The 16,979-nt window shown below is 49.0% G+C and overlaps 1 protein-coding gene across 6 annotated transcripts; it reads left to right on the top strand.

Annotated features, from left to right (window-relative positions):
• Positions 1–4,422: 4,422 nt before the first annotated feature.
• SPRY1 (sprouty RTK signaling antagonist 1) lies at positions 4,423–14,045 on the top strand. Of its 6 annotated transcripts, none has more exons than XM_038136223.1 (2): positions 4,423–4,444; positions 11,367–14,045. In XM_038136223.1, exon 2 carries the CDS (start codon positions 11,422–11,424, stop codon positions 12,382–12,384), a length of 963 nt encoding a protein of 320 aa, XP_037992151.1. In that variant the 5' UTR covers positions 4,423–4,444; positions 11,367–11,421; the 3' UTR covers positions 12,385–14,045. The 6 variants fall into 6 exon arrangements, with proteins under 6 accessions (XP_037992151.1, XP_037992148.1, XP_037992149.1 ...); XM_038136220.1 differs by lacking the exon at positions 4,423–4,444 and adding an exon at positions 7,377–7,513; XM_038136221.1 differs by lacking the exon at positions 4,423–4,444 and adding an exon at positions 8,046–8,640.
• The last annotated feature ends 2,934 nt before the right edge of the window (positions 14,046–16,979 follow it).

Here is a 16,979-nt window from a genome sequence, read left to right as displayed (position 1 = left end):
GCAGGAGCTAATGAATCTACAGGAGTGTTTGTAATTGACTGAAAGTTATTGTTTTTTCATGTGGCAAGTTTTAAAGAAAACCAGCAGATGGTTTTGAAAGGTAATTCTTGACATCAGTCCAGCTCCAAAAATGTTGTTTTCCATTTGCTTCCCATGTTTCACACTGTTGGTGTGTGATGAAATATGAGTAGTGCTACTGCTGAGCTGCTGTGCTCTTGTAGGCTTGTGGTGAGAGATCTTTTCCATGTCTTTTCAACCATAAAAGAGTAAAAGAAGGGTGTGGTGTTGGTTTGTTTGTTTTCCCCCCCTGTACAATACCTGCAGCAAAGACTCAAAGAATATGGTAAAATATATTGAATACTGATCTTAGGTGCAAAAATGTTTAAACTTTCTGGAAGTGGGACACTTGGAGGAGAATTAGAAAAGTCATGTTGGTTTGCTGTGAGAACAGAGTGGTGTATAAGTTCTAACAGATTGATGGTTAGGTTTTGATAACTGCCCTCTTCAGAGCTGAAATCCAGCCAGGTGGTGACAGCTATTTCACTGCTCTGAGAGGTATGGACATAAATAATAGCTGAGCAGTTGACCTCAATATCTGCTGGTGCTGAAGATGACCTTTCTTGAATACTCTGAGGTCTCTGTCTGGCCTTCCATGTAGAAAAGACTAGAACCCACTAGGGAATTGTTGTCAGGGATTTTTTTTTTTCTTTTGTTTTATAAACAGGGAATTGCTGCAAACACTGATTTCAGCCAGGCAATGATGTCCACAGTTCTAAGCTAATATAAAGTGTGTGTTTTCTGTTTTTCAACTGGGCACACTTGTCATTCTTATCTTTATTCAGATGCTTCTTTTAGGCTGGATTATACTGCTGAGAATCTATGGAAAGATTGCTGTGGGCAACAGTGCAATCCCTCCCTTGGGAATGCTACAGTATTACAGTGCTGCTCCAAGAAATGTCACCTTGCAGCAGCATCGCTGCAGTGTTTTGGAAGGCTAGTGGGCAGGCTAATTTAAGAGGAAATTCTATTTTCTGCATAAATTTCAAAACTACTGAACTTGAGAGGCAATGGAGACAGATCCTGACAAGGCTTTGAAATACTTTAAACAGGGTATGTGTCAGTAATAGATGTGGTCTTTGTAGGTGGAAATTCTCTGGCTTCTCAAAGACAGCATGTTTAATTGATCAGGGAAAGAAACAAGAATCACAGGAGTGGTTTCAAAATAGAGAGTCATGGAGGGAATCTAAAAGAGGGACCACCCCCCCAACACACACAAACACAGAGTTTCTGCTGTCACAACCTCCTTGTGTTAAGTGTGTGCGTCTGTACATGTCCTCCTGGGTGGGAGCCAGCAGCGCGAGAGGCAGTGCAAGCTTTCTCCATGTCTTATGTGGAACTAGAGCAGCCTGTCTCCCACCCCGATGGAATTGAGGGGGGTTTTCATCAGCAACATGACACTATGTGCAGGGGCATGTGTGTTCTCTGTTCTTCACTGTCAAGGGTTTTCCCAGTCCTTTTTGGTGGGAGAAATCTGACCTTTTCAACCCACAGGCTCTTGATGGATATTATTTTTTACACTCTCTCCAAGATACCAAAGTCTCCTGACTTCCTCAATCTCAAAGGGAACCAAGGTTAACTTTGGTTTCCCCAGGAACAGAATCCGGCCCTTGATACTGAATATTCCTTGGCAGGTCGTTGTTACTATGGAGCAAAATTCCAAGATGTGCCTTGGAATGTGCCAAGATGGCAAGCTCTTCTAGAGTACAACAAACCACATCAAACATGCAGGGGGTATCTTGGCACTCTATACTTGAATTGCCAAGTGTAGAATCTATCAGAGAAGTAAGACACAGAAAATGGGAAAAGGATGAAAAAACAGAGGTTAATAGCAAATTATATTTTATCACTCTATTTCTGGGATGTGGGAAAGTGACATCACTGTAGCCGTGTAGGTTTGTGGCAAGAGATTTCAGCAATAGAAAAGTAAAAGAAAGGTGGGGGTCTGTTTATTTGTTAAAGAAGTTAAAATTTGTAAATACTGAAATGGATGATGCTGTGGCCAGAAATCTATGTGGCTCCTGTGACATGTTCCTTTTCCTGTAGCCGGTTTCTGGTGGGAGAGCAGTGACAACTTCTGAGCTATTTGAGAACTGGCTCTCTAGATACACACTTTCTTAGCACCATTTGTTATCATGCAAGTGTGTGAAGGCTCAGAGGAAGAAGTTGCCATAAAAAAAAATTGCCTGTTGCAAACTTCTCTTCAAGAGATCCATGGAAGAACTTCCTCCCCGTTTGCATTTGCCTGTTAAAATTTCACTGAAACGCCTTTCAGTGGTAAAGCAGAACCAAGAACGTGACACAGATGTGAGGCTACTGCTTCCCCACAGAAGCTGCAGCCACGGAGGGAACCTAAACTTTGGTTGTTGACACACCGTTCTTGAGAGCGACAAGAGAGATTGTGTTCATTAGGCCAACCCCATCATTCTTGCTAAAAGCAGGCTCAGGTTTCCATGTATATTTTCAAATCAAATTAGAAACGCTGCTCCTGAGACCTCCTTCAGCTGACAGTGACGGATTGCACAACCTGATAAACAGGAGGCATTCCTGGAGCTGTGCTAACACCCGAGTCGCCACAAGTGCTTAGATAATAAAAACATGCACAGAACCATGTATTTAAATTAGCAGAGAGCTTCTCCTCTTCCCCCAGTAAAGCAGCCCATTCCTGGGGAGTGGCCACTTCTCCAGCAGAAATGGGAAAGGTTTGTGTCTGTGCAAGGAATTGTGTCCCAGTGGAATGGAAAAAGCAGTTTGCTCAGCACTAGGACAGGAGACAAGAACTTGCAGATAATTTATGGTAGATGAGAGTAATTTATTATTGGTATTCAGTAATAATGACAATTTTACTTTTTCACAAAGCTGTTTATACAGATGAAGTCATATTAGCTAAAATAGTTAACAATTAATACAAAGTAAGGAAGATACGGTCAGTAGCTTAGAATATCTTGTGCACATGCAGGCAACCCATGTAGCAGCTACACGTGAAGGCTAGAGAGGCAGTTCTCCAAGAAAGATTAAACTTGATCAGAAAACAGGAACTATGGGTACCTGAAGGAGAGGTGTAGAGGTAACAAGGTGCCTGTATGTCAAAGGAGTGGCAGAAAATGAAGAGACTTGCTGTGGCCTACCCTTAGGAGAGTGAAGTTTTGCCTGTGGTTACCCAAGGAAAATAACTGGTTTCTTTGATACAATGCAGGAGATAGGGAAGGGAAAGTGTGTACTCAGACTCTCGGCCTATTTTACAGACCTTGGCATTTTCTTCCTGTTTAATTTGGGCACAGACTAAACCCCTCTCTCTGCAGCGTTTCCCCGGTGCTTTGATTCCACATTCAAATGTTCATGAGGCAGGTTCACGTCGAGGTTCGTCCCTTTGTTCTTGGAGGTTTGCCTGGCTGCTGCCTTTTACTGTCTCCTCTGCCTCTAAGAAAAACTGATGTTATCTCCTGAAGTGAAAACTACAGGTTCTATTTGTAACTGAGGATTTCCTGTGTGCCTTTCCCCAGCCCGGCAGTGACGGCAAGAGGCAGTGGCGCACGGGCTGCGCGTCTTCAGAGAGCTTTGAGAACAGCCCCTGCACAGGAGCTGAAGAAATCCCCAGCCACCCGTGCCTTTGATCTCAGATAAAGGTCAACCTGTCTGGTAGAAAGTGTGATGGGAAACGCTACTACATCAGCCTTCTCTTTCTCTTCCTTACCCTGAAGTGATTCACTGTACGTGTCAGGGTATGCCTTCACCACGGCACCCATGGTGTTTGGCTCTTGGGAGCAGTTTTATTCATCTCTTGCACCAGCTTAAGCCAGGGCCAGCAAGATTTCATGAGAGCTGCTGAGAAACTGCCCACAGCACTTGTTATTACAGCAGTGTTCCATAGCTGTTGTTGGTTTGTTGGAGAGTTTTGAAATCATTGAATCATTTATGTTGGAAAAAAATCTTTAAGATTGTTGAGTCAAGCCATCAACCCAGCACTGCCAAGTCACCAGTAGACCAGTCCATAAGTGCCACATCTACACATCTTTTAAACCCCTCCAGGGTTGGTGACTCAGCCAGCTCCCTGGGCAGCCTGTTCCAGTGCCTTCAGTGAAGAAATTTTTCCTGATCCCCAATCTAAATCTCCACTGCCGCTTCTTGAGGCCATTTCCTCTTGCCTCGTAGTATATATAGGCCTAGTGGTGTGTTAAAAAATTAGTTATGCTGGTCTTGTCCCAACAAGCACTGAGAGTTTCTGAGACTGTTCAAGCACTGACAACTACAAAGTTCCACCTGACACAAACTCAAAGCTGCTGACACACAAAGCTTTGGGGAGCTGCAGGTTCTAGTCAGTTCTCCTGACGCCACCTCTGCAAGATCATCACTGGTGAGGAGAGTACCTGACCTACACATGCTACAGGTAAGACTGGCACAACAATTTGGTTCATAATTTTGTTATAAATGCTAATGGAGGGGGGTGTTTAGTTGCCTTTGAATTCCTCTGTAACCTTAGAAATGTTGTTGCAGCTGTGAAGATTGGTTATGAAGTGACAAGTAACATGCATAAAAGGAAACACTTCCTCTGCCGAGTCTCCTCAAAGCCATGTTGGCTTTGTGACTGGGGCTGAGTGTGTGTCTTCCTTCTGGACTGGGATTTGTGCCTTAGCAAAGCTAAGAGATGCTGCTTAGGGAGAAACAGAATAATATTCCCAGGTGGGATGCACCGTGGAAATAGTTGTTACTGATAGTGGGAGGATCACAGTTTATCCAGTGCATCTTTACAAAGGTCACTTAAGTCACCTAGAGATAAAAGTTGCTTCTAGGTGTGGATTAGGAAGAAAACCAAACAAAAAGCTAAGGATGGATTGTGCTTTTGTTCTGTCCAATGCACCTTCTGGCACTCAGGCTGCTGTGAGGGAGAAGTAGCATCTGACTGCAGAAGGTGGGGATTATCTCCAGTACCTGATCTGCAAAGTGAGGGTGGAAGCAGGGATTGGATCACTGCTCTTGGCCATCATTCAGTCTCTTGAACCCCATTCTGGCAGGTTTTTCTGAAGAATTTACTTCAGGCATAGAGGGCTGGTCTCCATTGACTTGGTGTCAGCTGAGCCACCTCTAGATGATGGTTTGGGGATAGAAAATAACTTGAATCAGATTCCTGCCTATGCATCAATCCTCAAAATAAGGCCATGCTAGGATGTAGCCATAGGTGCCAGTTCATTCTCCAGAATGTAGCTCTCCTTTTTCTAATCAGAACTTCTCACTGCTATAATTTCCAGGAATAATCTAGTGAGATGGACTTCTGTGAGGTACAGGAATGTTTGCTTGAGCCTGTGGAGAGCCTTTGGATATCGCTGGAGGGTTTTCCCTTCTTTCAGTGAAGTATTAATTCAGGTGCCAGGTGATAGTGAACACCTGCCAGTACTCTTGGTTATTTGACTGACCCATTTAAGCCTGGTGTTATGTTTCTAAAATCAAGCTCTTACACTTGGCATAGGTTTTTTAAGGTGGTACTGGCTTTAGAGATGTGAAAGGAGAGGTGTTGAGATGTTTTTAGGGTTGTATCCTAGGAAAATGCATATGGACTTCTGTGAGAACAGAGCCCTGCTACCTCCAAAGGCTCCAAGATGAACTTGCACTACTAAGACTATTCTGCAGGAGTAATGGTTTTTTAAAATTTTTTTACTCATTTTGGTTCTTCAGTTGGATTTTTTTTCTCTTCATAGGTTTTTGTAACTCTTTATAGTTCCAAAGTTTTCAGATGGATTTCACTGAAAATGGTTTCTTACTTTGTGCTCAAGGTGTGCCTGAGAATGCTTTTGGTAAACAACCACACTTTCTAAATCCCACAGCAATATTAATGCTGATTTGGAACGCTTTTATTCCACACCAAGGATTTTTATGCCTTTGTTTGTCCTTTGAGCCATTGGAGAATGGTATTTATGGTTTGTCTGTATCAGCAATCTGTTATTGCAAACTCAGAAGCATTAGGAGTCATACTACCACAAGTACTATATTCTAGTGTTCAGTATAGAACTTCTAATGCACACAAATTTTATTTCCTAGAGAAATAGGTGGTTCAGGTAAAGGTTGTGCACAATGATGGAAATTTCAAAAATGCAGTTTAGGTGATTTCTTTCCAGGCTTAGTGAAGTTTAATGGAAAACAACTGTGCTACATCCACGAGTGTCAGCGGGGTGCACAGACTGTCACCGAGTACCACCTCTGTGGTACAATCCTGTTCGTAGGGATTGTTTGCTTTTGGATGTGTTCCTGCTAGGCAGCTCCACATATCCTTAGCACATACTTCTTCTCTTTGGGGCAAAAGGTGGGAGAATGTTTTGTTGGGGGTTTTTTTTGTGTGAAAGAGATTGTCGGTGCGTTTCAGATAAACTTAAGGCTGAGTGGTGTTTAGCCAAATACTGGAAGTCTCAACTATTCCAATACTTCACATGTTGTTATGAAATGATTCTCAGAATTTGGATGTGCTTTACATCACTTTGCCATGTTCTTTTGCTGGCCTGTTTAAATACTCCACTCAATGAGAAAAACCAAACCAACCCCCCAAAAATCATATGTCAAAGGTAATATCTGGCCATAAAACCACTGGCTTGGAAAGCATCCCTGTATCTCTTTGGCACCATGGCAGAGATGCAGTGGTGAGCTTTGGATGGGACCTTGCCGAGGCAGGGCAGGAAAGGCGGGAGACCGGGTCGACAACCCGTATCATCTCTGGTGCTGCAGTGTCAGCCGCAAAACGGTGGGAAGAGCCGCTTCCTGTCTCATGGCAGGATGACAAGAGGCAATGCTCTTCTCGACTGCCTCTGCAATAGTCTGAAAGAAGCAGACAATATCTTGTGAATATAAAGGAAGGGCTGCTCCACCTGGCTTGAAGGGCGCTGACGGTAAAACACAGACAGGAATCTCTCTGTGACGCTGTCAGAGGAGCGTAGCAGAACTTCAGCCCTTCGGCAGAGCCCAGTGCCCGGCGGTGCCGCCGCAGCTCCGTGAGCTCTGCCCGCCCGGCCGAGCGCAGGCGGGGGCAGCGTGTGCGGACCGGGCAGCTCCGAGCTCCGCCGGGCCGAGCCCCCGGGGCGCTCCCTCTGCCGGCGGGGCCTCGGGGCCGAGAGGAGCCGCGGCTGCGGGACAGCGCGGGGCCGGGACCGGAGAGGGGCAGGTCCTCCCTCCTTCCCTCCTTCATTCCCTCCCTCCCTCCTTCCTTCCCTGGCGGCCCGCGGGAGCGGCGGTGCCCGCGCGGGAGCGGCTCCCGGCGGGAGGGCGGGGAATCCACGCCGGGATTTCGGAGGCACACTGACATCAGGGGGGCGCGGCCGGCGGCGGGCGGGGGCTGCGCGCTGAAAGGCGGCGAGGCGCGGCCCGAGTCACTCCGGAACGGCGGCGGGGCAGCGCGGAGCGGCTGCCGGCACTGCCCGGGCTGGATCCGCGCCGCCAATGTGCCGCGGGAGGCGGGCGCTCACCCCGGCCCTAGGTAAGCCCGGGCGGCGCTCGCCGCGCCGCACACCCACCTCCCGCCGGGTCAGGTGCGGGCGGGCGGCCGGGGCTCCCCGCGCCGCGCCGGGGGCGGCCGCGCTGCGAGGCGTGCGGGAGGTGCGGGCGAGCCGCGCTCGCTGCTCCGCGGGGCACCGGGCGGGAGAGCCGGGGCTCGGCTCCCCGGGCCGGCAGCGCTGAGCCGGGCGCGATTCGCTGCTCACAGAAAAGCTCCGGGTCGCTACTCGCCCGTCCCGCCCGACGCGGGGTCTCCGGCGCGCCGGAGCTTTGCGCGACCCTCTCGAGCCTGCGGAGACCTCGGTGCCGGACTGCGGCGTGCGGGGTCGCCTCTCCCCGCCGCGTCCTGCCCCTGCCCCGAGCCTGTCACTCGGCCCCCGGCAGCGACAGCCAGCACATGGCTGTGTGCGGGGAGCTTGCAGGGCCATTGCATTGCGCTGCCTCTGGCTTCGTTCGCAGTACGCTGAGCTCTGCCTGGAGAGCCAGAGCCGCTTCTTGATCGCTTTAAAAAGAAAATAAAAAAATCAAAACGAAAAAGAAAAAACCCAACCCAGTCTTTCGCACCAGAGGTTGCGGTTGCACTTTGCCAGACGGGACTTGCGGCAAGGACCATGCGGTGAAGCCGAGCGCCGGAGCGGGACCGCAGCGCTGCACTCTGCGATCGCAAAGGGAACTAACAAACAGCCGGAGCAGGAGCCGCGCACCCGCCGCCTCTTCCCGGAGACCTGCATCGCAACAAGCCCCGCTGCTTGCCGCAGCCTGCAGCCGCCTGAGGCTCGATCCAGACGCTCCGCTTTGCAGGAAGGGCTGGATTTGCTCCCCGTCGCCTCCGGACCGAGAGAGCTGCGGCCGAAGGAGAGCGCTGCTTCCTCGGGCGGCCGGGGCCGCTGCATGCTGACCCCCGGGAGAGGGGAGCTGCGGCGGGCAGGAGAGCGGGGCTTTTCTCCGCTGGCCCAGTAGGACGTGGAGATCGGCGAGCGAGGGCTGTGCGGGGACGAGGAGCGCAGCCCGCCGGCCTTCCGCGCCCCGGGGGCCGGGAGAGCGAGGAGCCGAGGCCCCGCCGCCCCCCGCCCGCTGGATTTGCCCTTCCCGGTGGCTCCCTGCATATCAGTAAGTTGGGACCCGCCGTGCGCTCACAGCGGGGCCGGCGCTGCAGCAGCGAGCAGGTGCCGCGGGGCGCTGCGGAGCCCGCCCGGTGAGGGGCGGCTCCGACCACCCTCCCACCGCCCCCCTCCCGGAACGGAGGCGCCGGGCTGCTGCGGGAAGGCTTGCTGGGGACCGTAGCCGGCTGCGAACGAGCAGAACGTCACAAACACCCCCCAAACGCTCCTTGCAGGTGGGGGCCGGAGGGGCTGAGGCGGGGGTGCCGAGCCGCAGCGCGGGGAAACCCCGGGGCTGAGCGGCCGCTCGGCTGCCGCTTTAAGCGCCAGGTAATCTGCCCTCCCGAGGCGGCGCGGTGCCTTCCCCTTGAGGGAAGAGAGAGAGGAGGAGGTAAAGGAAAGGGAAAAAAAAGCCTATGTTTTCATTCATAACTTTTTTTTCTTCCCGTTTTCCCCTCCTCTTCCTTCCTCTCCGTCAGCGCCGTGATCCGCTCCGCTCCGCTCGGGGCGCAGAGGGCGCCGCGCCGCCGCCGCCCGCCCGGGACTGCGGGGAGTGTGGCGGAGCAGGTCGGGACGGGGGGGACTGGCGGCGTGTCCGAGCGGGTGTGGAGAAGGGGAGGGAAGCGGGATCCCACCCCCGAGGTGCGGGGAGGGAGCGCAGCCCCGGGTGCAGAACCGTGAGGGCTCTCGCCGCCTGCGCCGTACGTTATTTTATTATTTTGTTTTACTCGTTTTTATTTCATTGTCCGGGGGGGAAGCAGTTTACGAGCGATCTGCGCGGGGGTGGAGGTGGCTGGTTCAACTCTCGGCCCGGTCTGCAGCTGGGCTTGTCAGTCTGCGCCGCGTTGATGTTGCGCTTTCCCCCCAAAGATGGCACTGGATGTCTTTCGCATTTTCTTGGGATATTGTTTTTCATCCCCTAGGGAACCCAGCTCCTGGCTGGTACAGCTGTAAATCTTTCCCTTTTCGCATTCATTCACCCTTGGTCTGTTGTGGATTTGTATTCAGTGCTCGTGAAGAAGGCTGCTTCTTGTGTGGGTAGGAGGAAATTCTTTGCTGGAGGGTGGCGAGGCACTGGCACAGGAAAAGACTGTGAATGCTCCATCCCTGGAAGTGTCCAAGGCCAGGTCGGATGGAGCTCTGAGCCACCTGGTCTAGTGGAAGGTGTCCCTGCCCATGGCCAGGGGCTTTGGGACTGCAAAGTCTTTTAGGTCCCTTCCAACCATACCATTCTGTGGTTCTGTTCTGTGAATTAGAAGCGAGAGTGTTTGGTTTTCTGTTTAATCTGGTGACCACAAAGCCCACACAGGTGATGTTAGATGTAAAATGACATCTTTGACTACTGGATGAGGACAAAGATGTGTCACAGCAGAAGCTGTCACTTTCTGCCCATGGTGACTGCCTGCTAGAAGAAACATTTCCTCTTCTTGTTCTTCCTGCGCTCCCACACCGTGGTGCCTTTTACTCTCTGGAGTGGGGAACAGCTCCATGCTGGCTGTGGTCTGGGTACGCAAGACACTCTCATAGCATTATTGGATGAGGTTTTGAAATGCTTGATAGCACTTACCTTTCTCTGCTTTCAGGTAAACACATCCTGGGGGGGAGTGAAAAGGGACTTTTCCTCTGGCTGACAGTCAAGAAAAGCAGTTTGTTGTCTTGGTTCCCTGCATAAATGTGGCACTTGGATACTCAGCTGGATTTCTGTGTAGGTGCAGAACTGTCACTGCCGTTTTCTCAGTGTTGCAACCTTCATGTCTCTAGCTAGGCAGGATGGAAAGGGATGGAAATTTGTAACATCTCTACTATTCTCCTGCTAGTTAAAAGACAGACGAGGAGATGTCCTGTTTATTTGAGAAGCTTTTAATCTGTCTTGTGAAAATGGATTTGTTCTTTGTTTGTGTTTTGAGGTTCTTGTTGAGGGGTTTTTATCTGCTCTTAACGTTCTCATGAATGCTCAGGTACTTTTTGTTTGACACTTAGTTCATCTAAGCCTTTTCTATCCCATTTTTCTTTCGCACTCCAGCCTGTGGTCAGGAAATATTGGAAAACAGGTTGTTTGCACCCTTGCTTTAATTCTATAAAGGAGCATATTAGATGTGTAGGCTGAGTTACTTTCTCACAGAAAATGTCTTGGCCACTTGACAGCACTTAGTTCAGGACTCTGTAATGCACATACGTCACTTTAAGAGGGAGACTTTCCAAATGCACTAGGAAGCAAATGTGTGGAGCTTTCTGATGCTGCAGATTCAGGCAGAAGAGCGAGAACTGGGCTTGTTCCTCACTCTGCCATATGAAACATGACTGCAGTGGTGTTCTTGGCTGTTTCCAGCTCAGGGTCGGGGGCATTCAGCAATTGCTGTTGCTAGAGACAGATGTTGAGTTCGGCAGCAAGGGAGAGGCACTTCCCATGGCTTGCCAAGAAAGCGTACAAGTTAATACTGGATTTTTATTTTTTAAATTTTTTTTTAAATGGCATGGGGTCTCCTTTGCATTCTTCATCCATGATGCCATACCCAGACTCTCCCATTACTGGACTTTGGCCAGATCCTCAGCGCTGCCGTAATCCCCTGCTGAAAGTGATCAGTACCAGGTGGCTGGGGCAGTTTGGGCTTTGCCAGATCATTTCTGTTTTCAGAAAGTATCCGGTGCTTTATCCCTCCGCTGCCCTTGATCTCGTGTGTATATATGTACACACGCGGTGTTTATTTACACCTTCTGTCTCCTTCCTTATTTCAGGGTTTCAGATGCATGCCAGGTTCCCGCTGAATGCCAGCAGCAGAGATCACTACAGATGGAGCCCCAAAGTCAGCATGGCAGCGGCGGCTCCCTGGTGGTGATTCAGCAGCCCTCCCTGGACAGCCGGCAGCGCTTGGACTATGACAGGGACAGCCAGCCCGCGACCATCTTGTCACTGGACCAGATCAAGGCCATCAGGGGCAGCAACGAATACACCGAGGGGCCGTCGGTGGTGAAGAAGTCGGGTCCGCGGACGGCGCCGAGGCAGGAGAAGCATGAGAGGACTCACGAGATTATACCGATTAATGTGAATAATAACTACGAGCACAGGCCCGGCCACGCGGGGCACGTGGCACATCAGCATAACGCCAGGGCTCCCGTCCTGAGCCGATCGACCAGCACGGGCAGCGCGGCCAGCTCCGGCAGCAACAGCAGCGCCTCCTCGGAGCAAGGGCTGCTGGGGCGCTCGCCGCCCTCCCGGCCGGGCTCCGGCCACAGATCCGAGCGGACGATCCGGGCGCAGCCCAAGCAGTCGGCGCTGATCGTGGACGATCTGAAGGGGCCTTTGAAAGAGGACTTGACGCAGCACAAGTTCATCTGCGAGCGGTGCGGGAAGTGCAAGTGCGGGGAGTGCACGGCGCCGCGGGCCCTGCCCTCCTGCCTGGCCTGCAACCGGCAGTGCCTGTGCTCGGCCGAGAGCATGGTGGAGTACGGCACCTGCATGTGCCTGGTCAAAGGGATCTTCTACCACTGTTCCAACGACGATGAAGGGGACTCGTACGCGGATAATCCCTGCTCCTGCTCCCAGTCACACTGCTGTTCTAGGTACCTGTGCATGGGAGCCATGTCCTTGTTCCTGCCTTGCTTGCTCTGCTACCCTCCGGCCAAAGGATGCCTAAAACTCTGCCGGGGGTGCTACGACCGCGTCAATCGTCCGGGGTGCCGGTGCAAGAACTCCAACACGGTCTATTGTAAACTGGAGAGCTGCCCCTCCCGGGGTCAGGGCAAGCCCTCATGATTTTGGGAGGGAGGTTTACTTCCTCCAACTTCAGTTTTTCAGGTTGTAGCTGATTTTTTTTTTTTTTTCCCCTCTCCCCCCGTCTTTTCTTCTTCCCCCCCTCCTCTCCCATTTTGGGAGGACTGTTGCTTTCCTTTCCTTCCTGTCTGCCCAACTTCAGACACATGAGCTCTTCCCCTTGCATCTTTGCTCTCTTCCTCCTACTGACTTGGCTGAGTGTGGAGCATTTCATGCAGTTGCTGCTGCTCTTTGGTAAGTGTGGACCTGGGATCTGCACCTGCTGCTCCTTCGGGCAGGGTCTTTGAGTTTGTAACTGAACCACTCCTGAAAGAGACAGTGAGGGCTCACTGGGCTCTTGAAGCTTCTTGCTCTGTGAATATCTTCCCAAAGATGTTGTTTTTTTTTTTCTCAGCAAGTTATGTTTTGGTTTTTTTTTTTTTTTTCTCCTTAACCTCCTGGTGCCAAGGAAGAATAACTTTCCTGAGTGAGCTGGATTGTGAAATAACATTTTGTGTGTGTTCTTTCTGGAGAGGGATGTAAAATAAAGGCTTCACCAAATGAAAGGCCTGACTCTTTATAAGCAGCCTGCTTCTTTTTGCATCTTTTTTCCCCCCCCCTCTCTTTTTGTCTTAACTTTTGGAACATTCTCAGACCTGAGAATTGCCCAGCCTTTTATTTTTTTGCCTTTTTTTTTTTTTTTTTACATTTTCAGTGTAACTTCAGTTTTTGCTACACTATGTAGATCTTCACATTGGAGACATTGTGGCTGCAACATACTCATTTGTTTCTTCTGCTGTCCAGTCTTTGAAGGATATTGCTTACTCCACCCTCCTAATCCCGTTTTTATAGTCTGTCAGTATCAGTTGATATTAAAGTTGGTGGTGTTCATATATCCAAACAGCCTTCAGGTGTCATTGAGTCACCTAAATGTTCTTGAATCCTTCAAGTCTCTTGTGATCCTTTGGCTTAGTGAGTTTAGCTCTGCTCTGTACTTTATAATTTTATTCTGTCCCTGTTTTATTGCCTTAGCCACAAATTGTGGTCCTTTTTTGTATATTTTATGTATAAAACACAAAGTTGAATCCCAACTATTTTTAAGACAAAAGTCTGTTAAAACTTTTTTTATTGTAAAGAATATTTATTATGTGAATCTCTATTATTTTATGATATTTATTGCAAAAGACTTCGAAAATGTACTCATGTCTGAATATAACAAAATATCAATACTTAACGAAATAAGGATGACACGGAGAAAGTACATATGTTAACTATAATGCAGAAAATATATTAATTAATGAAAATGCCTCTGGACTTCTTTTGTTACAACAACAGGTTGTGAGTTACATGTGTGTATTGCTGGGCTGTTCCTCCTCCTTCAGGTCTGTCAGGTGGCAAATAACCTCCTATTGATACTTCAAAGCCACTAGTCTGTGCTCTAGTTTAGCTTACCTAATTTTAAGCCAACTATATATCAAATAAGGGATGTTTAATACAATTGAATCTGTGTTGTGCTTAGCAGTGCCAAGAAATGGAGGCTCTATTTATTTACCAAAGCATTTGGAAATACATTTGTGGAGGAGGAAACCACAAGTTCCAAGTTGGTTTCTTTTTTGGTGTTTGTTTGGTTTTTTGTTTTTTTTTTTTTTTTTTTTTTTTATTAAGGAATACCACATTAACGTGCAAAACCATTTAAAATTTTCCTATATAGAACTTCCTGGCTGGTTAAATTGTGCAGCAGCTGAAGAAATTAATCTCCCCACCTCGATTCTAAATAAAAAGCTTGGAGCCAGCATGAGAAATAGTGATTGTGTTGCTGTAGTTTGGTAGCTTTAAAATCTGGGAATGTGTGTGTGTTTGGGCCTATGTCTATGACTTATTTGGTTCTTTTCCCATATGTTTTCCAATGTCAACGGAGTCTTCTGTCTTTAAATTAAAGGCTCTTAAGGGTGACCTAAGTGTCACAGCTACTTGTGGCCATTTAACACACATTCAACAGAAAAAGCTTTTCATTAAGAGTGAATGGGGAGACCTCATTCTTTTCCTCATGTGGGTCAAGGTTACATCACAATTCTCCTGAACTTTAAAAGTTTTAAATGGATGCAATTTCACATGGTGTTCAGAGTAAGTGGTTCTAGAGGAACTCCACTTCAGAACAGAGCAATGACTTGACAAATGTGTCATATCTTGCTGTTTTTGAAGTCCTGCTGCTTTGAATTACTATATTCAAGCTGCTCTGACTCCCAGCCCGGTGCTGATTTGAATAAGCTGGCCTTTTTGTAGTTAATTCCCTCCCAGCTGATGCAGTGTCATGGAATGGAGCTGACTGAGAAGCTGCTTTTTTATTAAGCGGCACAGATGACCCCTGAGAGGTACAAAGAGAAATCATCATCTGAGCACAGCTAGGAATGCTTTGCAGGGTTCAGGTGGTGCTGCTCCTCTGTGTGACAGAAGTGACAGGCTGGGGGGGCAGCACTGGATGCACACGGATTCTGCTTTCCAAGATTTCCCCAGAGGAAGCGAAGGCAGGAGAGGAATGTTCCCAAGGAGCAGGGACTCGCGCTCCTTCGCTGTCACCGCGCGTCTCGAAGAGCGACAGCTGCAAATGGCCCCGCAATGGACACAATGGGGGCCTTGTCCGGCGCTGGCCAGAGATGTCCACTGGTAACTGTGCGCTGACACCCGGGAACACGGAGCCAACTGCCTCCACTGCTGGATCACAGCCAGCTCCCGGCCTTTGCTCCAAGGGTGCTGCTTGTGCCTCCTCTTGGAAAACGCTGCCCTTTGTACCTCCTTCTCTTTTTTCAGCCAGGTGACTGACTTATCTGGGGGTTTGGGTCGGTTCCTAGCACAAGAGAAGAAATCCCAAAGGACGCACGTGGTCTCCATCCTTTAATGTTTGCCTTCCATCAGGAGCTATGTCGTGACACCGTTTCAGATCTCTTTTTAAAAACAACAGCTATGCTCTAGTTAGTCATACTAATGCTCCCTTTACTAACCAGATTTTGGGAATAACTTGAGGTTGCAGTGCCTCTGGAGAAAAAATTGACTTGGACCTACACAGCAAAGAGAAGAAAACAGTTCCTTGCAGGTCTTACATGGCTTTCTAATTGCCAGGTAGAGCAGACAGCGTTAGAAAAATGAGAATAATGTGTTTTTCTCTTGGGTTAGATGCTGTATGCTTTGTATTTGACACACAAATATGTGGGCACACAGTTTGTGGTAACTGGGAGTGGGGCTGCAGCTGAGCCTCAGCCCTAACTGGCCACAGCTGTGCAGGACAGGTGAGCAGCATTGAAGGCAGCGAGTGCCCAGGGGCACTGACCAACCACCAAAGGGAGCAGAGGGCACACAGGTGCAGGGCATCAGCATGAGGGGCTGAAGGACAAGAAGGGCAAATGGCTGCAGCCTTCTGGAGTGCCCGGGTGTTACTCTGTGTGGGCAGACGCCAGAAGCCTTCTGATGAGGTAAGGTGTTACTGGGTATGGGTGAATGCTTAAAGCTGTCTGAAATTGTAAGGTGATACTCTGTGTGTTGTGGCCGTCTCAACTGCGACACAAATATATCCAAGCTGGCTTCTGGCTCCTCTGGAACATAAGGCTATTGCCACTGTGCCATGGAAGTGCCTGGGGATTCATTCAGGCGGTTGGGTTATGTGGTGTAGAACAACACAGGGTTGGGTGAGAGCACATGGATGTCTTTCCAGCTGAAAGAGAATGGAGCGAGCTGACAGCTGGAGCAAGTGAAGATGTGAAGCCTCCATAGCCTGAAGAAGCACAGATTACTTTAAATATGCCCCAAGTGGTCAGCTCCTTTCCACAGTGGAATGGCCGTCCAAGGATGCTGTGTTCTATTGGAAATAGGGGGTTGCTGAGGGGTTTTCCAGCAATTAGGGCACTGAAGTGCACATTTCAGTCCTTCAAATTTATCAGCAGGCTGTTTGAAGTGACTCCTCCTTGTCTGCAGAGCCTATTGCAATGTAGCTCATAAAAATTACTTTTTTTTCCCTGATATTTCTGAGATGTTTTGAGAAGCCAAGAGAATTCTGTGTAAAATGATGGTGTAATTAGGCAGTAAGTTCAGCTGACCTACTGACCTAATTGCATGGGTGGGTGATGGATTTGGCCGAGGCTGCCATCTGGTTCCAACAGCGAAGGCCTCGGATGTATTAGGTCTGGGTTGAAGGAAAAAGGGAAGTCCAGCAAGCTGGAAATCTCGCTTTGCTTAGTGTCTCAAAACTTGTGATAAGAGATGAGTTTAGGAAACAGCAATCTAGCAATAAAAACAATGGGTAGATGAAGTTTCTGTGTTCCATGCTGGAGGAATCTATGGCCAGGGTAAGAATCTGCCCTCAGAAGTTGGGGTGATTCTCCAAAGATGGCTCCATTACACCAATGCTGGTGTAGGTGAGGGCGTTATCCGAGGGGGGATAATGCCTAACAAATTAAAAGTACTTGCTCTTATTTATGGTTCCATATCATAAAGACAGGTGGGAGAGGATTAGCTCCTCTGTCTGTGATAAAGCAAATCTGTTAAGAGGGATTAAAGGGGCTAGATGAAGTGTTTTAATGGACTTATATGAAGTAATAGATTTTTGT

This window comes from Motacilla alba, chromosome 4, assembly GCF_015832195.1.
Source record: "Motacilla alba alba isolate MOTALB_02 chromosome 4, Motacilla_alba_V1.0_pri, whole genome shotgun sequence".
Lineage (NCBI taxonomy): Eukaryota > Metazoa > Chordata > Aves > Passeriformes > Motacillidae > Motacilla > Motacilla alba.
Note: the sequence above shows the minus strand (reverse complement) of the source record. Positions and strands in the feature narration are given on the sequence as shown.

Coding starts and splice junctions, on each gene's coding strand:
- SPRY1 (XM_038136223.1), top strand. CDS start 11,422: ATGGAGCCCCAAAGTCAGCATGGCAGCGGCGGCTCCCTGGTGGTGATT.